At 40.4% G+C, this 27,287-nt stretch overlaps 1 protein-coding gene across 4 annotated transcripts in view; it reads left to right on the top strand.

Annotated features, from left to right (window-relative positions):
- ATRN (attractin) overlaps positions 1-27,287 on the top strand; it is a 156,680-nt gene that overhangs the window by 56,456 nt on the left and 72,937 nt on the right. For all 4 annotated transcript variants that reach the window (XM_040590812.1, XM_040590839.1, XM_040590831.1 and 1 more), the window contains exons 9-19: positions 1,460-1,643; positions 3,701-3,855; positions 9,449-9,533; positions 11,067-11,287; positions 12,434-12,555; positions 13,079-13,217; positions 14,822-15,003; positions 17,252-17,468; positions 18,970-19,155; positions 20,971-21,204; positions 21,908-22,045. In XM_040590812.1, coding sequence (XP_040446746.1) covers positions 1,460-1,643; positions 3,701-3,855; positions 9,449-9,533; positions 11,067-11,287; positions 12,434-12,555; positions 13,079-13,217; positions 14,822-15,003; positions 17,252-17,468; positions 18,970-19,155; positions 20,971-21,204; positions 21,908-22,045 — 1,863 coding nt within the window. The remainder of the gene's footprint in view (positions 1-1,459; positions 1,644-3,700; positions 3,856-9,448; positions 9,534-11,066; positions 11,288-12,433; positions 12,556-13,078; positions 13,218-14,821; positions 15,004-17,251; positions 17,469-18,969; positions 19,156-20,970; positions 21,205-21,907; positions 22,046-27,287) is intronic.

The raw sequence follows: 27,287 nt of genomic DNA, 5'->3' as shown, positions 1-27,287 counted from the left end.
TTATCCATATTCAGATAGCAAAACAAAGACAGATACGTTCTTCTCATTCTATTTATATTTACAAGAAATTCAATCTTAACTTTCAGTGTTTGTGCAGCACAAACAGTGAGTAGACAGCCACGTGCCTCCAGCTTTTTACAGCTTGTTAGGTCCCAAAGACAAAAAAGCTGTAATTGAGAGACAAAGCAAGATAACTGTGGGACAATTTAGATGAATTTTCCTCTCTCCCTCTGACAAAGCAAACACTTTTGAAATTATTTTTGTATCCTGCGAATACAACAATGGCTGTAACAATTCAGACCAAGTGTCTGCTTAGCCCGATACCTGTGTCCCCAATAGTGAATGCTTAGGGGAACAGGCAGTGAATTTCCAGAGTCCCAGATCTCTGGTATAATCTGGTCCCCATATCTCTGGGAATAGTCCACACTCTGATTTTTAAGATTCAGAGATTTCTAGCACCACCAGTGGAGAAGCTTAGGAAGCTCTCCAGATGAACTGAGCTCCTCCCTAAATTAGGTGCTCTGAAATGGCTCTCTGGAGGCATGTCCCTTGCTCTGCTGACAAGGTGGAGAACATAGTTAAGCACAGGAGGTTCACAATGTGAATATGCTGATTACTGTCAGAAGTAGTGGCTCTGTCTGCACTTTCGACTCGTTATCCTTGTCCTTCAGTCATCCTGATCCAGAGGATCTACTGGAGCCAGGATCGCTGGTGTCCACATGAGCAAGCTTTCTTCCTCTAGGAGAAAGCTAGAGAAAACCAGGATGTGTGGGGCAGTGATTTGTTTTTCTATTGTTCTGGTTTTCCCATGTGTGATGTTGCAGACTGTTCAGTTCCTTTGCCTTTTGTGTGCCTGATCTCCCTGGAGTTAGGAAGCCTGTGTAGGGTTTCATTCTGCACTTGCTACAGAGATTTGCTGTGTAATCTGGCATTTTTGTTTCAGTTGCCATTATATTATGTCTACAATGCTTCAAATCAGTGTTATTTTAGCGAGTGAGATATAGGACCATTAATCACATGTTAGTTTTCAACTGCAGTGTTTTTAACAGTCATACTTGGCTTCAGCACTGTCTGGCTTTATATATATATATATATATATGTATATGTAAAATAAAAGTGCTCTTGGGTACTGTTCCAAATCAAGCCACAGTGCTGGCATTTTCATGTCATTGAATTACAATATATTATCCCTATACTTTTTATCTCTCATTTATTTAGCTTGTCTACAAAATGTAATAAATGACTGTAGAAGAGATATTTCTGGTCTAATTAAAAACACTTGACAACATTCTTGACAACAAACTCCTTGAAGGAGAATATTTTTGGATAAGAAGTGATAGAGGCAGTGTCTAGATCTGAGTCAAGGGAAACCCAATTTGTTTTACCATGAGATTTGTTGGTAAGTTTTTAATGGAGAGAAAATAACCATGTTTTGTCACTCACATTTTTCATTTCTCAGCCACAAATACATGGAACATTTTACAGACGAGTGGAGCTTTGGTGCAAGGAGGGTATGGTCACAGTAGTGTTTATGATCCAAATACAAGATCAGTTTATATCCATGGAGGTTACAAAGCGTTCAGTGCCAACAAATACAGGCTAGCAGATGATTTGTACAAATATGAAGTTGATTCCCGTATGTGGTAAGTAGTTCTTCTTCCTGTATACTGCCCTGTCATTTTTGTTTGTAGTGGACAAGAGGATGGTGTATTTGATAAAGACACAGTAGTACGTTGATACCTGCATTCAGGATAGATAGTGTGCTCTTATATCTATTATTTTTATGTCCTGTTATGAATAGAGAATCATATAATGACAAATAATCAAGGCTATGAACAAGCCAAGAAATGCATTTTAATCTTTTATTGTATTAAAGCTGAAAAGAAAAATATTTGATGGGATTTTCTTGCCAGCAGTACAGACTGCATATGAGTGCACTTACTGCAGTCAAATGAGTGATAATTCATTCTGCAGTTAAGACCACAAAAGAATTTCTATTATAACCCCATTTTCTTCTGGCTCTGTAACTGCTTGAAATGTTCATTTCTTAAGCTGAAATCTTCTGTGATTTGTTTCTGCCCAGAGGTGAGTTGTATTAAAAAGCTATAGCAAAACTTCACAACTTTGAGCTATAGAGGTGAAACACATTTACCTCAATTTTGTGTTTTTCTTAAAGTTGTTTTTAAAGGCTCCTTGCAAAAAGGAGACTATGTTTTGAATCAACGCATGTGAATTTGAATCACTATATATCTTTTTTTTGAGGGTTTAAAACGGCTTGTATTTCTGCAACAACTGTTTGTGAGTCTATACCAATGAGGAAAGTAACTAGTGACTAATTTCCAAAACCCTTCCTTCCTGCCTCATTGTACAGGCAGCAACAGCCACACTTCCTTTCTTGGTTCATTTGATCCTCTGCTTTGGCCACAGTGTGGGCAAGTCTGGCTGAATCGTCAGAAAATTTCACAGATGTGACTGTATTCTTCCAAGCTGTGGCAGCACCAACTTCCTTTGGTCACGTTTATTTTGTCAGTCTCGTGAGGGCTCTTGGAACAGGCAAGCAGTTGCCTTGCAGCAAGATGTGTAGGGTTGTCTGCTCTTCTTTATCTAGATGGGGGGGGGGTTGTGTCATTGATGACTCCTTTTATTCTTCAGTAATTTAGGCCCTCTCTCCCTCTTGAGATTTCATAGAAAGGCAAAAACCCAGTCCCCTGATCTTTATTTTGACAAATGTGTTTCTCCCCATGTTCCCTTGGGTGATTTGACTGGCAGCTTCGCAGTCAAACACTGTAGCGTTGGCAAGTACAGAGAGATACTCAGAAAGCCCCAGTGTGCTGTGATGCCACTGCTTCTGCATTAGAAACAGGTTGCTGGTCCTGGTCCTTGATCTACCATTTGCTGAATATTTTGTTGTGGAAGTCTGGGCTTCAGCACAAGCTGTGTTTGGAGTGCTGCAGTTCTGCAGAACTGGTGTGACAGCCTGCAAGCAGTGACACCCTGCCTGCAACACAGACACAACCACATCAGGATTTTCCTGCGATCCCACCCTCTCAAAATAGTAAGGAAATTTTACAAAGTGTGACCTTTTGCGTTGAGTGCTGTTAATCATGCTGATTAAAGATGAGGTCAGTGGTGAGTTTGATTAATGCTTCCCATGATATAGTCATGGTTGAGGTGTTGAGTTTTGCAGGTATTAAGCTGCAGAGCTCCATTATCAGCAGCTGCGTAGATTTCCTTAAAATAGGTTTTTAGGTTTTGAGCAACAGCTCATGCCCAGTTTGAAAGAATTCTTTAGATTACTATAAAAGTAGAGTTGCTGTAAAATATTGGAGTCCTCCCAGGCAGCATCCATATCAGCAGGTTTAGCTGACTGTGCTCAAAAGCCCAGTTAGTGTGAAAACTTGATAATCCCTAGGGGCGGAATTGATGATTTTAAGATCCATAGCTTTGGAAAGAGGCTTTCATAGATATATTTCTCCTGCAAATTGGCAAGCAGATGGGAAGATGAGAGAATGAAATTACACAAGGAATTGAACAGTGTGGAAAGTAAGTTGTTAAATACCTCATTAGGAAAAGCAGCTTAAATACTATCCCCAGACTCCCTCCTGCACCCCAAAACCTTCTGCAACTTGGATTTACAGTTTGTTTTGTTTTTGCCAGTTACTAATAATTTTCATTAATACATATATTTTTATTTCTGAAGGACTATTCTTAAAGACAGTAGATTTTTTCGCTATTTGCACACGGCTGTGATAGTGAGTGGAACCATGCTGGTGTTTGGAGGAAACACGCACAATGACACCTCCATGAGCCATGGCGCAAAGTGCTTTTCTTCGGATTTTATGGCATATGATATTGGTAAGTTCTTGCAGAAATAATAATAATAAAAAATCTTGGATATTCAAAAAGAGCTGTCTTCAGAATGACTAATTTACATGCTGGGTATATTATTCCAAATGCTACTAAGCGTACTGCAGAAGAATGTGTAATCAGGAGAGGCTCATTTAGATTTCTACACATTACCAAGCAAATGAGCTGGTGCAGTGATTTCTAGGCAAATACAGCAGCAGTTATTTGGTCAACAGTTTATACATAACCTTGGGCATTAAAAAATTATTTCTTAAATAGGAAGCATATTGTTCTAGCATCTCAGCCATAAAGCTGTCCTGATATTATGAGTGCATTTTAATCTCTGATTTATCAAAAATGCAGGCTGTTAGGTCAGTTATAAGCACTAGGCCCTGCTGACACTCAACTTGTACATTGCATGCTCTTTTTTTAACTACAGGCTGGCTGGTTTGTTTGGCTGTGCTGGTTGTAATGTCAGTTTGTTTATATGTATGCTTTATAAGCATAAATATCCCCATAAGCACTATTTAACAATAAAGCAAACAATTAGATTTTATTTGGAAGGATTGGGTTTTGTTGAGTTTGAGCAGCCAGGAGAGGGCAGCATTTATTTGTGAATTTGAAGTCTAGCGGTCCTGCATTTCAGAAGAAAAGAAGAGATGAAATTATATAAAATAAGTTGCATGCACATCCAGATAATTCACACTGGAGAAAAGCACCATTCTCTACTTGTATCATATTCTGCCTTCTGCTTTCAGAATTCCTGATATATGGGCTTTCATGATTGATTCCCTGAAATAATCATGTAAGCCTGAATTCCGTGAGTGATGGTGCACTGAGATGTCACTCTTGGTTTGTGAAAGGAATATGCAAGCAAATGGATTACTTTCAGCAGCAGGGTTTTGCATCCTTGTGCTGTTTTGCTGTCTGTTACAGGGATCATTCCCTTCTGCTTCCTGTGACTTCAAATCCTATCCCTATGGAATATATTGTGTGCTCCTAGCTAGCTTTATTTTGAGGTTTTTCTTGAAGAATCAAAACGAGGTCTTTTGGTCTTTCAACAGTCATTTTTAAAATTAAATTGAAATTAGTTTTTAAATTAAAAGTAATTTTTTAAAAATGTTGATAGCAATCATCATAGCAAAATAGCAAGAAAAATTGTATCTTCCCTAATGCATTGAAGTGTCTATTAGGTGTAAAACAAAAATTGTATTCATTTAACAAGATATGCCAATAATGATCACAGAATCATAGCATGGTTTTGGTTGGAAGGGACCTTCAAGATCACTTAGTTCCAACCCCCTGCTGCAGCCAGGGACACCTTCTGCTAGCCCAGGTTGCTCCAAGCCCCGTCCAGCCTTGCCTTGGACATTGCCAGGGATGGGGCATCCACAGCTTCTCTGTGCCATCTGGTCCAGTGCCTGACCACCTTCACAGTAAAGAATTTCTTCCTGATATCTAATCTAAATCTGCTTTCTTATAGTTTAAAACCATTCCTCCATGTCCTGTTGCTACAGGCCCTACTAGCGTGTGTGTCCTCATCTTTCTTATAAGCCCCCTTGATTCAGTTTAGTTAAGAGGCAGGTTCCTGTTACATGAAATAAGTGTTGCCGTCAACTTGCCCAGTCCTTACCAGTGTTACACTGAGAATTAGAGCTTGCATTGGTTGCACTTCACATGACAGGGATCAGAAGTGTTCTGGTGCTTGTGGGTACCCTCATTCTTTAGGGCAAACTCTCAGCTTAGAAAGAGCCGCTTTTTTTCAGAAAAAAAGACTACTTTTTCTATTCTTCTCGTGGCAGGACACCTTCTGCATGATTTGCCTATTCCCATTGGACCAGGAGCACTACTAGGAATACGTTAGGGTGCTGGCTGATCAGTAGTGTCACAGCAGAGGTACCTACTTGGTGGTTCTTTGTGCATGATCTCTTCAGTAATTATATTGATCATGTTTGTATTGGTCTCCATGGGAATAAACCTACATACTTGTGGGAAAGCATTGTAAAATAACAAAGATTGTTGTGGCCATGCCACCATAGATGGATATAGCTTTCACATCTTTAATAGTAATGTGCTTATGTGTTTGTTGTCCTTTCCTTGATTGTCCTCAAGGGTCAGGCTTCCCAGGAGAAAACCAAGCAGCAAGGTCAATTGATGCTGAGAGGCTTTGTAATGGGCTATCTTACTCCCTACTTTTATAGTGTGCTGTCTGGCTAGTTTGCTTATTTTTGACATCTTGTTGATGAAGGTAGTACCTTAGTGATTGTAGTGATGGTTGGAAGATTGGAGAAAACTGAAATTAAAATGCAGCCTTAAAACAAAGGCTTCAAAACCAGATCTTTTCTTTTAACTTTTGCCATTAAAACTTACTTCTGCATCTTTATTTACCTTGTCAATTCTTTCTGGTTTTCTGTCCTCAGATTTCTAAGTAATGAGACCACATGCATTGAATGTGTTGAGGACATATGATTTTTTTTGTGTGCTTGTGTGGGGTATAAACAGATGTCACCGAGATGTGTGCTGAGATTCTTGGGGGTGTTTAGCAGATTAGGTAGGTCTGAGAACACATTGATGCTTCTTATCTTTTTATCCACCACGATATATCGGTCGAAATTACCAGGTAGTGTCTGGCTTCAGGATACCAATCCAACTGTCTGTGTGCATGTGCATTTCTTGTTGCTTCTCGGGACAAGCTTTCAGATTGTGTTGACGTTGAAGCTGGGTGAGCACTTGGATAGAGCAGTCTCACAGTATTTTTCCTGTTCTGCACACTGCAGTGACTAGCACTTCCTATCCCCAAAATTTTGGTGTCTCTGGTCTCCGTAGAAGAGTTTCCTGCTCTGCAGCAGTTGTCTCTGGGTGAACAAATGCCTCGCTCAATCCTCTGCTGCCTCCTGTCAACAACTTTTAGCAGCAGAGGAGCTGAGGGAGAGTTGCAGCACTTACGTCGCTCCATGTTCATCACCAGGAGAGAAAAGGCAAGGGTTCTGCTTTCTCAAGGGTCACGTCCCTTGCCTATGGGATGTGTGTAATAAAACAAGAATAGAACCTTCACAGTCAGATTGTCTCAAAATGCAGTTACTGTGGATTAAGTAACTGTTGTTTTCAATTTCTAAATAAGTTTTGACTTTGTGGTGGTTTTGTTTTTTTTTTTTTTAAACTCCGCATGAAGTATTCATGTAAAGGCTATACTTATACAATGATCTTTTCTCCCCACAGGAGAGAAATTTACACTCTTCTATTTACCCTATCAAAAATTCAGTTCTGATGACAAACATAGAAGGAGGCTAGATGTTTTCATAACACATGTGTTCTATTTGAATAGTATATTTAATAAATCCTGTGCATTGTAAGTTTTAGGCTTGGCTTACCTCATAAGTCAGGAAGGAGAGGATTCTTTGTCATTTCAGAATTACTCATTTTTTCCAATACTTGGTCTTCAGTTAAAGATGGGAAAGAAGCTTAGAAAGCAAAACATTCCAGGCCTTCTATTAATCTAGAAAAATATGTTTCTTGGCCTCACATAACTCAAAACTTGATGGATAAAAAATTGCAAATTGCTGTCCAATTTTGCTGAAGTCTCCTGTTAAAAATTGGAACCATGCATGCTTGTCTCAAGAGTGATGCTGGTCTAGGTTAAACTCTTTGAAAATTGAGCAAATGACATTTAAAAATAAACTTCAAAATCATAATTTATCAAAGCATTAAATCCAAGTAGCTGGGTCTTATGTCTTTTATTTATCAGCACTCTTGGACAAAAGTTTCTGCTGGAGCAGAGGTTGGTTGGTTTACCCAACAATTTTCCAATTAAATTTGGTTAAAAATTAATATGGTTGTTTTTCTTTGCCCTCTCAGTTTATCTGCGTACTAGTTTGGGTTTGTGGGCTTTGTTTTTCAAAGGTTAAGTCCATGGCCCAACAGTTTTATCTTGTATTAAAGAATCTTTGTGTATCTGAGGGCTCTGTAGATTTTTACAGCAGATTGACTTTTCTACCTGAATTGCTTAAATTGCATGCATCTGCCTCTGGTTAACCCCCAAGGTGATCCCGTTTACTTTACAAAGTTTAAGTGATATGAATTGGACTAACTTTTCCTGCTTTTGTTCCTTCGATTGCTCAGTGGGTTATATGTTTCTTTGGTTGGGTTTTTTCGTGGTGCCTAAAGGAAGAAATTACCTGAGAAACAGAGTAAAAAATGAAGCAGAACTTACAAATGTTATGCTAATAGAAAAAGATGGAATAATCTCACATTATATTAAAGGAGAAAAACAACCACAAATCCTTAAGCTATGATGAGTGAAAAATATTTCTAAAAATGTGGATATCTACCCTCTAGGAACATAATTGCAATGGGGGGCGGGGGGTGAAGATAAGTTTCTGTTCTCAGTGATACTAGTTTGGGGCAAAACTGCAAGTAATTCACACATAAACAGATAAAACCTGAACTTGTTACACAGTGAAAAATTCCACTGGTAAAGGAGAAAAAGCAGCTCAAGCCACCGCCATTTAATTACATGGGATTGCCAAAAAACTAATAACCCCTTCCAAATGCAATGTCATGAAACTTTACTGTTTTAATGAACTATTTAGATGATAGAGCAGAGCTGTTAAATTCCTCCTTTCCCTTTCTGTCACATCATGGCAGCTGGCATAAAGGCTAACTCTTGCATCTTGCAAAAGAAGATAAAGCAATGCTTGTGTAAACTGACCTGTTTCACTCAAGATTTGCATTTGGTAGTGGGTTGAATGGCCTCTCTATACAGTTCTTAAAGCAGAATCATAGAATTGTTTAGGTTGGAAAAGACCTTAAAGTTAATCATCTAGTCCAACCATTAACCCAGCACGGCCAAGGCCACCACTGAACCATGTCCCCAAGCACCACAGCTACATGGTTTTTGAACACCCCCAGGGATGGTGACACCCCCGTCCCCGGGCAGCCTGTGCCAGCGCCTGCCAGCCCTTTCGGTGCAGAATGTTCCCTCACACCCAATCTCACCCTCCCCTGGCGCAACGTGAGGCCGTTTGCTCTCGTCCTGTCGCTGGTTCCTGGGGAGCAGAGACCGACCCCCCTGGCTACAGCCTCCTGCCAGGCCGTTGCAGAGCCACCGGGTCCCCCCCCAGCCCCCTTCTCTCCAGGCTGACCCCCCCGCCCCCCCAGGCTGGTGCCCCAGCCCCTGCCCCAGCCCCTGCCCGGCTCTGGACACGCTCCAGCCCCTCAGTGTCTGTCTGGCCGTGAGGGGCCCAACGCTGAGCCCAGGCCCCGCGGGGCGGCCCCACCGGTGCCCAGGGCAGGGGGACGGGCGCTGCCCCGGCCCTGCCGGCCACACCGTTTCGGACACCAGCCGGGACGCTGCTGGCCTCCTGGGCCACCTGGGCACGCTGGGGGCTCATGCCCAGCCGCTGCCGCCCAGCCCCCCCGGGCCCTGTCCCGCCGGGCAGTTCCCAGCCCCCTGCCCCCAGCCCGCAGCTGCCGGGGGCTGGTGTGACCCAGGGGCAGAAGATCCCAAGTACTTTGGGATATTTCAGGAAGAAATGTACTCTGTAAGTTGAATCATTAATTAGGCTAGACAAACTTTTCTGAAATGATCTTTTCTTAATCTTAGCTTGTGATCGGTGGTCTGTTCTTCCTCGCCCGGGTCTCCATCACGACGTGAACAGGTTTGGACATTCTGCTGTGCTGTACAACAGGTAAGGTCACAAATATGCCGGGGAGTATTGGCATTTTTCATATTTCAATAAATGTATACATGTATATCACTAACACTGAGACCAGAGGGTTGAGGATCAGTTGCAAAACTCTCAGAGTTCTCAGATCTTCACTTTTTTTGTAATGTCTTCTGTATCCACCTGCTCCTGTTAGCCCTTCTTCCCTCAACTAAACTTTCTCAGCTCACTTCTTTAAAAAAATTGATTTTTTGATATTTCTATTTCTTTTCCTTTTGTATATATGTATATCTGTATTTCTCCAAATCATACTTTCCGTCATGGTTTCTCTGTCCATGTTCCAGTTTACATAGCTGATCCTGTGTGGCTTCTTTTTCCCAGTCACACAATGTATATTATTCAGGTGAGGTGATAGGTGAGATTCCTGGTGTGAAGCATTACATCGCTGTATGAATGACTGTGCTTTCAGGTGAATATCTGTTGTTGTAGTTGAGTCTGCGGAACCAAGTTTGAGAAATTATATTCCTTACAAGTCTTTCATTCTGATTCCTTTATCCTCTGAGGATACTTTCTGTAAATCAGTAACGTTATTTAAAGCTTAGTTTAAGCCAGGCAGATAACTGTCAGTGCCTTGAAAAGGAAGGTGTGCTTCTAGATACTCTTTTCGTCTCTTAAACTCACTCACCACCTACTTGTTTCGGTGTCTACTGAATACCAGCCATGCATTTGCTTCCATGAAGGACGCCTAAGTGTGCATTAGTTCTTCTTTTCATCTTTAAATAGGATGAAAATCGTATTAAAAATATTCAGCCAGAACTTTTATTTTCAGTTGCATTGACTCTTCTTCACTGTCTTTTAAAATGCACATTTGCAAACATGGATGCACAGGGGTTTTTGGGTGATATTTTTGTGCAAGTAATGAAATTTGATGTTTTGCCTGAAGCAGTTGCGATACTGAAGAAGGTTTAAAAAAAACACCTTCCACCTGCAAAAACTATTATTTTGTTTTGGGGTTTGGTTTTTTTGTTTGTTTTTTATTTCTTTAAGTTGACAATGACTGCTCATTTGCTAAAAGCCATGGAAATAACTGTTTTTTTCACAGCAGCGTAGCAAGATGTGACAACACTGAATTGTTTTGTTGTAGTTTCTGAATACTGGTTTAATGCTGTGATACCGTCTCCCCAATTTGTAGCCTTCCTCCTTCTCTTGCCACTGTCCTTTACAGGAGGACCCGCATTTCTGCAGCATTTCATGTACAGTCACGTTGATAGGTGTCACCAGTGTTCTGGCTGAAGCTGAAGGTCGGTATATGACCTTGGATAGGTTTGATTCTTCTCAACACCTGTGTGTTGAGATTTTCTGTCTTCTTTGAAATGGTGGAACTTGACTGACCTTTTCTTTAGTGCCTTCCTTAACCAAGAGCTATTTCTTTGGATTTATACATGCTGGAATGTAATAAAACACTTTGCTCACACCTTAAATCATTTTGACCTGGAGCAGTGTGTGGTCTATAAACACAGGTGCAAGTTTTTACCTGTTCACTTCCATTTTGTCTAGCACTATGTATGTATTTGGAGGCTTCAACAGCCTCCTCCTGAGTGACATACTGAAGTACACACCCGAGAGATGTGAAGCTTTTGAGAATGAAACGGCCTGCTTGCGAGCGGGTCCTGGCATCAGATGCGTGTGGGCTACTGCCTCTTCTCGCTGCGTCCCCTGGGAAATGGCGACAGAGAAGCAGCAGCAAAAGATATTTGAAGATTGTCCTCCTAAGCCAGGTATGTGTCATATTCTTTCCATTTCCCTTTCCAAAAGGCATGTAGGGTCTTTTCCTTTTCCACATTCTGTCTTGCCATTACCAGATCAGGTTAAAGGTGGGGGGCTGTAGTTGTGCTTCCACACATGTCCTGGGAGACCTTCCTCTGACCAAGTGGCTGCAGCCACGTGGAGACGTTTTCATCTCTCACTCCCCCTGAAGCTGCTTGCTCATTAGATTTTTTTTTGCTGCTGTACAGCTTGTACTTACTTTCCTATCCCAAAGAGACCCCATCAGTCAGGAATCAGGTCTGGACCATTGCTCTGTAGATGTTTACTCCAAGAACTGACCTTTTGAGAGCCGGCAATTTGTTGATGAGCACTGCAGGGCAAGGGAGTGGGATTGGGGTCCTGCAGCGTTATACTGTGCTCTTCGAGAGAGACAGCAGGAATAGTGTTTTAAGAAAAGTTACTTTATTTTTCCTTCTATGGTATTATATGGATAGGGGCATACAAAAAAACATTTGAGGTCTGATTCCTGTGTTCTCCCTTATGATAATTTTAAAACAACTTTTCAATGCTTTATCCTGATGTATTCGTTGCTCTGAATTGAATTATGCGAACTTTGATTCTGTAATAGATGGCAGCCTTTAATTATTTAATAGAAATTGATGTAAAGGGACATTGCTTTGATGGGCTCTGAATGTACAATAAATTTTCACAAAACACAGGCGATAAGCAATTGGAAAGATGAAGTGGAAAGTTGAAGCTTTGCATGAAAATGCTGCACGTAATTGAAGGCCAGGCTTGCAGTGAAATGGGCCTGCAGTGGGAGAAGTTCACTGTCCTTGTGAAATGTCCTCTAGCATCATTTGCATGGGCATTGACTGAACATGCGTCTCATCTTAGTTCATGCGCTTCTATGTCTTGGTGCATTTTCTGGTGGTGTGTTTTATGGCTCCTTGGGCACTAAAAATGATTGATGCTGCAAATGAATGCAATTTTCTATCAGTTCAATCACGTGAAAATATCTGATTCACTAAGTAGTTGATAACGGAAAATCTACAGGCCCTACTGTTTGGTTGTATCTTTTGCTATATATAATCAAGTTCTTAGAGCTCTGTCAGGAAATGCCTGTTTTTGGTCATGCAGGTTTTTTTCTTTAATAGCTGTAGACAATGAAAAATGTGATCAGATTACAGACTGCTATAGCTGTACAGCAAATACAAACAACTGTCAATGGTGCACTGACCAGTGTATCTCAATACATAACAACTGCACAGAGGAACAGGTAAAGTCTCTCTAATACTTCTGTAGTTTAAATTTAGTCTTTGAAATAGCAAATGTCCAGATGGCTTCATCTGTCACTATTATTGACCCTAGTTGTTTCATTATTTCCAGTGCATGTCTAGCTCTAAACTGCTAACATGCTTGAATATTTTTTTCAAGTTTGTCCAAGGGCTTTTCATGGGACTCTTCACTTAAGTTATGAGGATGGCTATGGGCAGAGGAAGAGGTGGAGGTTTCCTGATGGTGTGATTATTCAGTAAGGCACATAGCCATTTGGGTTTGTTCCCAATAGGGCCTTCCCTAGAAAAAAACCTTTTGTAAAAGCTCTAGTAAGGAAAATGTGTCAGATGGTGGCTTGGGGGAGTATCTTGAATATACAGTGCAAGCTATGTTTAGTGTCACAGATTTTGAATTTATCAGTTGTTTTGTAGGCCTGAACTGTGGAGTTTAGTGTGATAGGCATTGCTCTTACAAACGGACATTGGGTGGATGGGAAAAAAACTAATCTGTGCTATTTATTTTAGGTTCCTGTTACTCTGTATGACAACTGTCCTAAGGATAACCCTGCTTATTACTGTAACAAAAAGACAAGTTGTAAAAGCTGTGCCATGGATCAAAACTGTCAGTGGGAACCTAGGAATCAGGAGTGCATTGCTTTACCAGGTGGGTGTTGGTTATATTTGTGCAAGAAAAAAAAAAAAAGGAAAGAAATTCACCCAGTCCAAAAGTTGTGGGGATTTTTTTGTTTGGTTTTGGTTTTTAACCCCCAAATCTGTAATCTTTTAGTGCTAAAATGGAATAAATAATGTTGTTTAATCATCCCAGCTTTGGTATAAAACTTTTTCTAGTAAATTCAAAAAGTCTGATGAGATATTTTTCAATCCTGATTGTCTGAAGAGGAGTATGATCACTTGTATAATTATTAGGCGCTCTCTCCATTTGATAAAAGCAATACTGTTGATATAATAGGCTTCTGCAAGATATTAGATTTAATAATGCATGCTATTTAATTTTAGAAACTAGAATTGTGCAAAAGTGTAATGGCACATACTGGACAAATTAGGCAAATAACACATAAAGTGTGTAAGGAAAATTCTCTTATTAGTGTTTCCAGTGGGAGCTCATAGGAGTTGATTATTAGTCCCCCTGCAGCAACTTTTTTTCCCAGTGACTGGGAGAGAAATATAGCATCTTCAGTGATTAACATTTCCAGTTAATAAAATATAGAGAAAGGGGAAAAAAGCAACCCAGAGAGGACCTTTTAATAGGTATGGAAAGTCTTCCCCTAATAACTCTGATAGGTCTGGATGTGTCAAAGTCTGGTGTTCGCTAGTCTGGAAGAGTGGAAAAATTAAGAGACTTTGGAGAAGAGCCATGAGAGTGAGAAAAACTTCTTTTAATGAGATAAAGAGCTTGGTCTGTTTAATTTGTTGTAGAAAAGAGGGTGACTTGACCATATGTGTAAAAAGCCTATCTAAAAATTTAACACTTGAGAGCTTCTCAATCTGTTAGATAAATCTGAACCAAGACGTTGGAGCTAGACATCAGCTGTGCAGAAATTCACACTGAAAATGCCCATTGGTGGTGGGTTTTTTTTGAGGGAAATAATTAACCACAGAATCTAAAGAGTTCTTCAGTAGTGGGCATGGCTGTTCTCAAGATAAAACAGGGTTTAATCCTGGAAGTTTGGTACTGTGAGTGGGATTAGCCCAACCAGCCTCTTCTGTCGAAAGGTATCCTAACAACTGTCATTGAATAAGTGGCTTTAAGCCAGGGGTCCTCAAACTACGGCCCCTCAGGGTCCTCAATCCAGCCCCCGGTATTTACAGAACCCCCCCGTGCCACCCCCCCGACCCCCCGCCGGGGTTTGGGGGGGAAACCAAGCAGCCACAGATGACTGCCTGCCACTTCATCCGCACACCGGCCCCCCGTTTAAAAAGTTTAAGGACCCCTACTCTAAGCCATCAGCAAGATAGTCGTTTACTTTCCATTTCTCATTCTTCTACAGTAATTTTACTATTCCATGTAATAAGTGCTTTGACTACCTAGTGCAGATAACTAAATGCTGATGATGCGCTTCAGCTCCCCTAAACAGCTTTCCTATTCCTCCAGTATTTTGTACATAGATACTTCTGAGCCTGCCAGTAAGTCATGCTGGTTTGGGATGGGACAGTAGGTTTTATTTTGGTGAAAAGGTTCTTTCACCTCTTTGAACATTGTGAAGGTTGCTTACATATCTGGGTTTATTTTCTTTTTTCCCCTCCCAGAAAATATCTGTGGAACAAACTGGCATTTGGTAGGCAACTCCTGCTTGAAAATTACAAACGCAAAGGAGAACTATGATCATGCCAAACTGTCCTGCAGATCCAGCGGTGCATTGCTGGCTTCTCTCACGACCCAGAAAAAGGTAGAATTTGTTCTAAAGGAGCTGCAGAAGATGCAGTCTTTGGTGAGTGCTTCTCTTTTATGTCCCCTGAGTAATTAAGCTCTGACTGTGGAAAAGTCCTTGCTGTGGTATTGTATGCTCTGTACAGAATAGACATGCCTCTTAACTGAAAAGGACTGATTTTTCTTTTGAAATTCAGCATACCCGATGGGTGCTTTTGAACTGAAATTGTAGAGAATGTAAATGGGAAAGATAAATATAAACATACACGGTGCCTCAAAGCTATCGCTTCCTATAATGAAATCCCACATGATTTCTCTTGTGGGATACATGACTGCATCAGGAGTCCTCTCGTGACTTGTACACAATATTTTATAAATAAAGGTCCCTTTGGGGCACCGGAGTTGTTTAATATAAAGCATTTAAAGTTATTTATTCTGTTCAGGAAAGTGGCTGTTTAAAATGTCGGCTTTTTGCTCCGCAGAGCTGCTTGGCTTATTTGGAGTTATTTATGTTTGATTTAGTGGCAGGTGCTTTTCTGTCAGAGCCAGTGAGAAGTGAATTGGAATCTGTCCCTCTTCATGCATCAATAAAATAAATATATATTTTTTTCCCAGTCCCTGGCAAAAGTGCAGAGGTATTCAGGGCAGGTTGTGTAGGTGGTGCTAAAGCCCTAACAAAGAAAAAGATGTTGTGCAGCTTTGCTGAAATCCTAGTTTAGGCAGCAGAGCTACCGTGGCTTGATGGCACATTGGAGTAACTCTTCTTGGGTCCCAGAGGCCACTGTGGACAGGGCTGGCAATCAAGAGGAGTTTTATATAGGAAAAATTAGATTGGAGGCAGTAGGATTGCTGCTTTTCAAGAGAAGCATGTACTTCAGTACTAGAGAGACGTATTTCCCTGTTGAAATGAGAACATTCCTGCTTTGATTCCCTTTGTAATTTTGAAATGCCATTTTAACAATTACGGGGTTTTAGAGGGGATTCAATTTAGCCAAGAAAAGGTAAAGTGCAGTTCAAGCAAGATTGTTTGTTAAATCTTTTGTAAAGAGTGGAAGCCAAGCCTGTGATATTGTAAAAGTACATGGTCTAACACCTCCAGGTGTTGCTGGATATCCCAGTAGTTAAGTGCAGTGTAAATTCCTAAAGCCACATGGCAACCCTTTCCTGATAGTGTTTGAACCCTGACACTGGGGAGAAAAAAATTGTTAATTTATGGCATTTATTTCACCGACAGTGTCCTTTAAAAAGTAAGCTTTAGAAATCTAAAGAGATTGTTAACCCTTTTTAGTGGATATTAGTATTGAGTTCTTATAATGTGGGAAAATACCTTCACTAAAAAGCCAACCTGTGTCTGGTACTTGAACTTCTGCCATTCAGTGGCACGCTGCTGCTGTGCTGGGGGAGGCTGTACTTTACAGTTGGTCCTTTTTTAAATAAGCTGTGTATAGGTGTTTTTTAATAATAAGAGTTGGTGTTGGCACGTAATGCTGTGTAACCCTGTTGCTGTTAAAAAGTTGCAGCTCTAAGGTTTAAGGGTGCATAAAATCAGTTTGAAGTAGGTGATGGTTATATATAGCAGTAAGGGAAGACGTGTTGTCTAAAGCCTTCCCAGGACAGCTGTGCCACCAAAGTGCTTTGATGGAGAAAAGGTTTTAACAGTAAAATAAAATGTTGTACTAAGATAGTTAAAAAGCCTCTCCCCGGAATAAAAATGTATAAAAAAATAAATGGCCAGTAGAAATATTTGTTATGGGTTCTTGATATTGAGAATTTTATTGCCAACAATACTAATTTAGATTTGACCTGCTCTGTGTCTCTACCTGTCTGTATATAAACACACTCTTCAGTAGTAGAAGTCTCCTAGTCAGACTGTATAGTAGTAGGTAAGTGGATTGTATCATTTAAATTGTAGAGGGCACTGCTAGTTTTCATTCTCATGTTAAACTGTAGATCCAGATTTTTTTTTCTTCTGTCTAGGCATTTGTAGGAATCACAAACATATAAAAAGCAACTTGCAGTTAATTTCATTGTCAGCCAGTGTGAATGTTTGACTTGTTCTTTTGGTTTAGGAAACTAGAAATGTAGTTTGAAAAAAAAAATAATTAAAAATAGGTGTTTTCTGAAGGGTTTCTCTATCTCTGTGGCATTTAATTCTGGTAGCACTGAGAAACACGTATTTTCCTTACTATGTTTTTGCAATATGTAACCTGGCAAAGTTGTTAGGAGCATTGTATGATGATGTGTGTTTTCTTTTAATGCCTAAGGTAATAAAACTGGGTATTATATCTACCATTTTCCTTTATTTCTAGCCCAAATCTTTGACTCCATGGGTTGGACTGAGGAAAATCAATGTGTCGTATTGGTGCTGGGAAGACATGTCTCCCTTCACCAACACCCTCCTCCAGTGGCTCCCAGATGAACCAAGCGATGCTGGATTTTGTGGTTATTTAGCTGAGCCTTTCCAGCAGGGACTGAAGGCAGCAACATGTATCAATGAAGTCAATGGCAGTGTCTGTGAAAGGCCAGGTAACAATATCTGACTTGTGTGTCTCATGGGCAGCAGGCTGACTGATGAGCATTTGTATTTTTATATTTTTGTATTTACTGTAAATGTGGCAAGACACTGGCACAGGCTGCCCAGAGCAGCTGTGGATGCCCCATCCCTGGCAGTGTCCCAGGCCAGGCTGGACGGGGCTTGGAGCAACCTGGGCTGGTGGAAGGTGTCCCTGTCCATGGCAGGGGGTGCAACTAGATCATCTTCATGGTCCCTTCCAACCCAAACTGTGCTGTGATTCTATGATTTCTTAGAGAGTAAAGAGGATCCCGTTCATTAAATTTACAACTAGCTGTGTCACGACTTTGCCAAAGAAAAGTAGTTCTGAAAGTGTCTTGTGTAGGACTTTCATGCAGGAACCGGACTTTTCAAGAATAGCTCTACATTTACACTGTTAACTGTAACATGCTTGAAGTACGTTATAGTTTAATTATTTTTCTCTAAATTGCATACCTGAATGTGACATTTAGGTTAATTATGGTATGAAGCAATCTCTCATTTTAAAAAAAAACAAAATAAAAGCTACTTTCCAATTGAACTCCCTTTTCTCCCCTCCCCTGTTCCGTAGCCAGAGGAGGATTTTATCAAAGTTTGAAATTAATTGGGCAAGACACTTTAGAGATATGAGAACTTTGAAAAAGAAGCTATTTGCTTTTGGGAAAAGTCTTCTAGCTTTGTTGGAACTGCGTATCTTTTGAAATGGCTTGGTCTGTTAACTTTCTATTATAGCTGATTATTTCTGAATACCAATTAGTGCCTCTTTAAGTTTTAAGAAAGTTGGCTGATTACATAAAATTTCTAAGTAAGCTACACCACTTGATATCATTCTTTGTGTAAGTGCAGGATACATATCCTGAATGTGGAACTTCAACTCAAAATTTTAAATATTTTAACTTCAGCACTTTGAATTGGTTTAAGCTTTAATTTGTTTTTTATGGTCTGATAACAGACACTAGAAATAGATGGTAAAGCATTGGCCTGCACCAGGAACTCCTGAGTTAGTTCTGCTTTCAGTACTCATTTTATGTGTGGAACTGATGAAATAACTTAAAACACATCCCAGTGTTTTATATAACATATAAATATGACTAAAACATAAAACATGAGGTTACTTCCCAACACTTTGCTTGGGAGAATAGCTAAGGAATGCATCAACAGACCTGCAGAGGGATAATGACCACATTCATAACACCATTTAAATTGTTTTCTGTCCACCTTAAAAAGCTTTAACACTCGTGGAGGAAACATAGTAAGAGAGGTGTTTTTGCAATACTTACTGCATTTCTCATTCACGTTTATGTAAGATATCTCCAGCTCCATCCAGCACCACCACACCACAAATAAAGTGTTTCAGGTCTGTGATATTGAACTGTTTTTCAGCCTGAATAATAGACAGGGCTTTTTGTCTTCTGTCTTTTGGCTCATACCTATTTCTTTCTGGAAGAAAGTTGACTCTTGTCTTCCTGCCTACAGCTAACCACAGTGCCAAGCAGTGCCGCACGCCCTGCGCCCTGCGGACCATGTGTGGGGAGTGCACGAGTGGCAGCTCTGAATGCATGTGGTGCAGCAACATGAAACAGTGTGTGGACTCCAATGCTTACGTGGCCTCCTTCCCCTATGGGCAGTGCATGGAGTGGTACACCATGAGCAGTTGTCCACGTGAGTAATTGCTTCTGCATCTTGATGTGTGGGCTGGAATCTTGTAGTTGCTGACATTCACTACAATAAGGCATCAAACTGTGCATCAGCTATACTGAATATCTTGTGGATAAAGGTAACAGGTACCTGGCCCCCGTGTCTGCAGTTCGGTCCTGCATCATGTAAAGCATTAAACAGAATTAGGTCCCAGTTACGGGAACTATCAATTAAGCTAAATGGCAGATAGTGAAGGCTTTCAAGTGAGATGATGAAATCTCCACTTTTTTTTGCAACGGAGAAGTACTTGTTTCGTTATTTGAATTCCTGTCCTTCAAGTTAATTGTTACATAATTTCATGTGATTAACTTCTTTTTGCATCTCTTTTATATCTCTTTTATTCACATATGGAGCCATGTAATTTAATATTAGATTGTCTTGTGTAAACCGTAATTTGGATTTGATAGGCTGTTTTATTCTGAAGTATTGTCTGCATGTAGCCCACAGTAGGCATTTCTAACTTATTTTGAATAAGTGGTATTTTTTTTCCCCCATTTAGGTAGATGTAAACAAACTGCAAAAGATTTATGGTGCTTTGGAATATTACTTTTTGTTTTCAAAACGGGTTGAAATAGTCTAGAAATTTAAAAAGTCATCAAACAGTTTTAGAAATTATTTTTATTAATGTTGAATTCTTTAGGAGCCAAGCGTGGACAGGGGAGTTGGGAAGGCCAGGGCTCTTGGGGTAGCAGAGGGGGAGGAGTGCATATTTTCCCCAGGAGGGAAGGTGGGCAGTTTGAGTTGCTGCAGTTGCTCTAGGAACTTTCAGAAGCTGATGATAATAAGCCTGAGTGGCTGCAGGTGTTGCAGAATAAGAAATGGAGGAAATGAGTTTCAGGTAATAGTCAAACATGAGTGTGAACTTCCCATACTGCCAGAGGTCAAAAGTTGGAGGAAGCATCAGGCAGGAGATGAGTAGGCTGAAATAATGGGAAACAATATTTTTCTACTACTTTAGGGAGTTGTGTTTTTTGTGGTTTTTTTTTGTTTTTTTTTTTTAAAAAGGCAAATATTGTCATGGTAAAACATCAAGATAGAAAGTCTGCTCATCTTGTAACATCAAGAATCTACAAAATATTTTTTGAGGTGGTATGCAGAAAGGAATGGAAGAACTTTCCTATATGTAAAGTGTTTGTCACCTCTGAAATAGGGTCCCATTTGAGAAAGGAACAGTTAAAGCATGGCGATAGTATTTTGGGTTTTTTTCCCCCCTCATTTAGCTGATTCTGGGCCCAGGGGATCTGCATGTGGCACTGTGAGCATCCTAAGAAGACTCATTTTATTCTAGATTTGTATCCTATGCTTTTTGACTCAGATATATGCTTGAAATAGTAGTGTGTGATATTCTAACATGTGGTAAGAAGAGACTCAAAAGCGAGCGAACAAACTGGTTTTTATCCTTTGCTTCTGGGTGGCTCATTTTATCATATGATCTGTTGTAAATCAGTTGGAGATACTTTGTAGTTGGGAAAGTTAATGTCTGATTTTAGTGGGTGATGCGTAATGGTTAGAAAAATCTTACATGTGTATTGTGAGTTATGAAACAATGCTTACTGATTAATGCAACCTTTGTTATAGCTGTCTTTGATTCTAGAATAAGTAGGCTGATAGGAAATAATATATATGTGTTACGTGACTATCAGAATAAATATTTACAGATCTGGTGAGATAAATACTTAAGGTTACAAAAGGTGTACAAGCCTTTCTGTGTTTGCTGTTTCCCATGTTTTGGGACAGTGATTTAATCTACAATTTGATGTTTGGGTCTTTTTTTTATAGCTGAAAACTGTTCAGGCTACTGTACGTGTGCTCACTGTTTGGAGCAGCCCGGATGTGGGTGGTGCACAGATCCGAGCAACACCGGCAAGGGGAGGTGCATCGAGGGCTCTTACAGAGGTCCAGTCAAGATGCCAACCCCATCTGCCATGGGGAAACACAGCTTGGAGCCCGTCCTTAATGTCAGCATGTGTCCGGTGGAGAATAACTATAACTGGTCCTTTATCCAGTGTCCAGGTAAATGAGCAACACTGAATTGTTCAAATGTTTCAGCTGTAGCAACAGTTAAATGCAAGGGGAGAGACTTTTTAAGACTGTGGTGATGTCTGTGTTCCCTCCTGTTAACGAAGGGAGGAAAAGGCCTTGGAAGACAGTAAATAACACGTTTTGAGATGGAAAGAGTTATGTGGGTATCCGCAGAGGTTTGCTGTCTGAAGACTTACCTATGCATTAATTACTCCAGTGAAATTTTCCCTTTCTATCTGAACCTTTGCTAAGTTTTTAACTTTTGTTTGTTTATTCATTTTAGGGTTGCTTGAAAGAAAGGCAGTTCTTTCTTTGAAGGTTCATTTAACTGTTAGTAACACTCAGTGACTCTGAAGTAATGTTTTTGACACCAAGCATATAGAATAAAATTACTCGGACTGCTGCTAAACCATTTCTTTCCTATTCTTCCCTGTAAATCCATCCCACCAGTTGCATCCAGTCCTGTCTAATATGCATGTAATGTTTTGGAATTCAGTTTCCATGTGTTGCTTTAAATTTCACATTTTTGATACACACCCCCTTTAAGTTCATGTACCACTAGCAGGACTGTAAGAACCTCTTTGGAAGGTGCATGAAATGGTTTCATTCAGCCTCTGCGGAACACAGGCTTCTGAGGCTCTATGTGAAGTGCTATATTTGAGCATAAATACGTGTCCTTTTCTGTTTCCTTCAGCCTGCCAGTGTAATGGGCACAGTAAGTGTGTAAATGAAAGCATCTGTGAGAAGTGCGAAAACCTGACAACTGGCAAACACTGTGAAACTTGTATCTCAGGCTACTACGGTGATCCTACTAATGGAGGAACATGTCAGCGTAAGTGATGCCTTAAGACTTCCTGCACTGAATCTCTGATGTTTTTCACTTTTTACTCATTCCTTTGCTATCTTAACTGAAATTACATCCTGATAATACATTTTTTTTCTTTCCTGTAAGCAAGGCACCATCCTTGTTTTTTCAGATTTAATATAGAGAAACTGCTTTGATGAAATTCTTTGACTTTTATTGCAGAAGATAAAGATGATTTTTTTTACCTCTGTAAACTTTAAATGACCACAGTGAAAAATGTGTGCATTTTAGTGTTTAACGATCCTGTGTTTTTTTTTTTTAAATTAATAGTGTTAATCCCAATGTCCTCAACAATTTTCTGCTTATCTAAATTCCATCTTCTATTACATTTATTTAATGCAGGGGTCCTCAAACTTTTTAACCAGGGGGTCGGCGTGCGGATGAAGTGGCAGGCAGTCATCTGCGGCTGCTTGGTTTCCCCCCCCAACCCCCGGCGGGGGGGGTGGGGGGTGGGGTGGGTGGGGCAGGGGGTTCTGTAAATACCAGGGACCAGATTGAAGACCTTGGGGGGCCGTAGTTTGAGGACCCCTGGTTTAATGTGTTGTGTGTTTATTGTTACAATTGTCTGCTTCCTAAAAGGCTTGCCATATTTCACTGATGATTTGGCTGGATTTCAGTTGAAGATTAGGTGATCCCTGTTAAAATTGCATTTTAAGTTTATATAGTGCTTTGGGACTCTTTGTCACAAATAATTTTTTTGGTTGTGCAAGATCCAGTTATCAAACTGGGAAAAAAATCTTTTTTGAAGGACCAATACAGGTAATACTGAAAAAGGAACATGTAAGATATGGTGTTTTGCCCTTGAATCGTGCAACATTATTTTGAAGTACTGTGTATTTCGTAGTGTTGTAGCATGGGGAGACCCATTGTAAACCAGAGTCCAGTTGTGATAGGTGATATGCAGGTGTGAGGGAAGGTGCTTCATGCTCTGAAGGGCTTTAGTGGGGTATATTTAGGGGGAGTGATATAATTAGGTACAGTGATGGAAAAGGTTAGAACAGAAATAACATAGTTCAGTGTCAGAGTAGTACCAGTACTTCAATGAAGTGACTGTGGATGGTTTGTAGGCATTCCAGAAGAAATAGGTGAAGGTGATTAATGAGGGGACATTGATGACTGAGTTGCTCCTTCCAAGTATGGTGACAATCCAGTAGAAAATACTTGGAAAGTCATTTAGTATGTTTACTGCAATCATCGACCTTTTGGATGGAGAAGAGTCAGTTGCTGGAGCATGAACGTCCTGTTTCCTAAAGCAAGAGCAAGTGGGTGATGTTTGAGGCTATGAAGAAGAACCTCCCAGCAGACAGGTTCGAGGAAGGGTGTGAAAAGATCACAGATGGGGACAGGGCTGCCTTAAAAAAAAACGGTGTTGCAGTGGCTGGGATATGAAATTATGACAGCACAACGGCATGGGTACAAAGGAGAAGGTGCATCTCTGACACTTTATTTCAGAACATTATCTGAGAGATTAAATAGCACTGATACTTGTAAACTCATTTCGTGTAAAGATAATTTGAAGTGCAGGAATGAATAAATTGAGGCTGAATTGGCCTGAAAAAATACATAAGTCTACTCTGAGCATTCAGGTTTAATCACTGGATCACAATGTGGCTTTTGATATTTGTTGCTTTTCTGTGCATGTGGAAATTGAGGGTAAGTTACTTTGGACTTTTTCGCATGAGGATTGTCCAAAAATAGTTTGTTGTTGAGATAATGAATGATAGACTAAAGTCATCCAGATGCCTGAAAAAGAAATCAGAAAATGTGTTGAGAGGCTGTGGAACAGCATTCATTCATTATCTGATGAAACCAGTAGCTCATGTCAAAAGTGCTTTGCTCTCAAGTGCTTTGGGCCCAGGTTTTTAATTTGCTGTGATTTAACGCCATTTACTGTGAAGGTGAAAGAATGAGGAAAACAGGAAGCTGGGCAGAAAGACCGAGGTGGATCGGAAGAGGGACAGTGAGAGGAAATGCTGTCTGATGCAGCCAGAGCGACTGCCAGCCATTAGTAATTTTTGCTCAGTGAAAAGGTTTCCAGAGGGGAATTCTTCAGATAAGGATTGGCTGATGAGCCACAGAGCCAGCTGATGAGCCAGAGAGCCAGCTTCTGCTTTTTCCCTTCTCTGAGCCATGGTCCCTCCTTCCTATCCCATTAATGATGCGCTGATTCCACTCTTTTTGTGCATTTAGGTGTAATGTTGTGTTCCGCACTGTTTATAGAGCCTGCGGTCACATCCGTGCTGGAGATCGTTGTTGGTACACTCCATCCTGAGACAGAAACATCCGTGTGTTTGTGCGCTTAGTGCCAAGTGCCCTTGTGCAGATCTAGTGTTAGCGCAATGACCTTGGCAGTGTGGGGACCATAAATATCCTCAAAATCACAAATATTCAGTGCTGGAAAAAGTGTTCGTGTTTGGGGTTTTCCATTCTGCAGAGCCATCAGGAGTTTGAGCAACACTGATAGCAGTAGTGGTTCAAACAAGTAAGGCTATACAGAGCTGGAAATTGTAGCGCTGGGGTTCAAAAGCCAGTGAGGAATAAGAAGAGTGGATGCAATAAGATGCCTTTTCCTGCTGCTCTATGCCACCAGGGCAGGTGAACACTGCTATATTGCTTGCGTTGAAAAAAATTTTGACAAACTGCAGTTCTTTCTCTGAAAGAATTGTTTGCATATCATCATAGGCATTGGTGTTTGCAGAGCTAGGCAGATATTAACTAAATGGTAGCTAAATTACTCCTCAGCAGTTGCTTTTAGGAAGTGTCCAATGTAGAGAGCTGTTAATCGGGAAGGGCAGGAAATGCAGCACATCAAATGTAAAAATAGCTGCAAGGTGCTTTCTCTGCATTCAGGTTTTTTTGAGTTTTCTGATTGAGGTTTCACATGAAAATATGCTAGCGGTAGATAAGAAAGTTATTTGCAAGAGAATGGAAGGCACTATTATGCCTGAAATCAGATTGCTGCTGCGGCACTGCTTCTGAACACCTCTGTGGAGCATCTGCTGGTGGCCCACGATGAGCTGCTGGTGCCGTGGTCCTGCCTGCTCTCCCCTCCCAGGGCCGCACGGGCGCCTTGGCGGGCAGTTAAAGCACTTGGCATGGAAAAAAGGTGTTGGGCAGGTGGGTGATGCAGTTGCCGCTGAGAAGCCAGACTGGTACAAATGCAGGAAGAGGAGCAATGATCCAGGCTTGTGACCGTCTCTGAATGAGTCTGTGACCCATGGTTTGTAAAGAAGGAGACTCACTGTAAGGTGGTTCGTTGTCAGACTGTTACCGTGCTTCACAGTCACAAAGCCATTTTCAACTATTTTGGCTTTCTGCTCTAGCGTCAGACTGGAGGAGAATTTTTGGTTTTAGACTCCAGCAAGGGTGTCTTGTTAATACTTTGTTTCCAAACTTCATAGCTGTTTGAAAAGCAATGAGAAAATTTCTCTTTGTGCATATTCCAGTCCTTTAGTGAATGATCTCCAGTTATGGGGCTGATAGGAAAATGAACAAATAAATAGAGTTGGTTGATTTAAATAGAGATATTTGAGTGTTCAGTCTTCTTAATAAGCATGTGGCTAAAGGGCAGGATGAGGAAGCATTAAAGTTGGTGCTCAAGATACTGTTATCTGCATCTAAACAACATGAAATTTGAAATTTCTCCTAATTTTTATGTACGGTAATTTTGAATATTGATCAAATTTCACTCTGCTAACCTTTTGCAAAGCATAAGGAAGGAAGTACAGGACATTCTCAATAGTATTAAAAATTCTTTTTTTAAATTGCCACTAATAAGAAGGGTGTTTGCTTCACAGAATATAATTATTTTGTCAAATCTTCATTTAGTCTACTTGTTCCCACAATAGGCCTTTATGCTTCTTCGTATTTTGTTCCGTGTTGCTGCTAGGAAACCACTCATCCACATCAGAGAAGCACAATTAAGTGTCCCTGATACAATATAGCTTCCATTACATGCCAATATAAAGAAGACATCAAAAGGTTTCATAAAATAAGGTCCAAGGTTGGCAAGGATATTCAGGATGGGGAGTTCATGTCTAAGAATCTGCTGGTATGTTGAGTAGCATATGCCGTCTTAATGAGAAGACGTATATCTTCTTAATGACAAGGCACCAGCTTTTAAAGCATACTATTTCCAGAAAGCTCGGGGGCCACAAATGAGGGATCTTCTCTTGGTGTACTTTTTCCAGTTTTATATTGTACACTCTCCCATGCACAGCTCCAGATGAATGCGCCTTCCCATTCATCAGTAGAAATTCTAAAAAGCATCTACCTTCTGGGAAAAGTTATTATATCCATTCTTTTAGTTATAGTGAACATTATATCAAAGGTAACTGCTTGTGTTGGTTTTGTTGTTTGTTGGTTTGGATTTGGGTTTGTTTTTTTTTTTTGCAAGTATCTTCTCTACTTCTTTATGAATAAAGGTCTCAAAGTGTGTCAACATTAGCATTTTAATTTGAATCGGGAACATTCTTTTGAAGCAAATCTCATGTGTGTTCCCCAGTGTCATAACTTGGTTTGCATCTCGAGCAAGCTCAGAGTATATAAGCTGGCCTGGTTTTGGGCATACCATAAACCTGGTGTTGTCTAGGGGTGTGCTGATTTGCTTCAACCACGACTCGGTGGCATTCAGCTTATGAGACCAAGCTAAAGGTATTCTAAAGTATATTGGGGCACATGCCCCAAACCACTTACGGTATGGGCATGGTATTCTTAGCACCAGTCATTTTACACTGCAGATACACTGACATTGTTGCTAACGACACCATTTTCTCAAAAGCCTATTTATTTCTAGAAAAAGCCCTAAAAGCATCATGAGCTTTGCTTGATTTGGAAAAATAGTTTTCTCTCAAAGAGTTTTGAGTTTGACTGAAATGTGTTAGCAAGCCCAAAACTGTCTCAAATGTTGTCATTTTCTTACCAGTTATGACATCCCTAGTGCTGTCTAACGAGAGGAAGTTAAACAAATTGTTGAAGCTAAAAAGCACAGTCTGATCATGATTTCATACAAAACATCAGTCCTGGAGCTGCACTCACTCAGTTTTGACACATGGTTCTATTTTTGGCTGCCTTCTGTATCACAAAGAAACCAAAGAGTACCAAATGGGTTTTCATATGCACTTTAATTGTTGATGTGTCTCAGTTTGGCAACTAAGGGACTTAATTGCTATCGAATCTGTTTCTCTTGCTTCATTCAGCATTGCATTTT

This window comes from Falco naumanni, chromosome 1 (assembly GCF_017639655.2).
Source record: "Falco naumanni isolate bFalNau1 chromosome 1, bFalNau1.pat, whole genome shotgun sequence".
Lineage (NCBI taxonomy): Eukaryota > Metazoa > Chordata > Aves > Falconiformes > Falconidae > Falco > Falco naumanni.
Note: the sequence above shows the minus strand (reverse complement) of the source record. Positions and strands in the feature narration are given on the sequence as shown.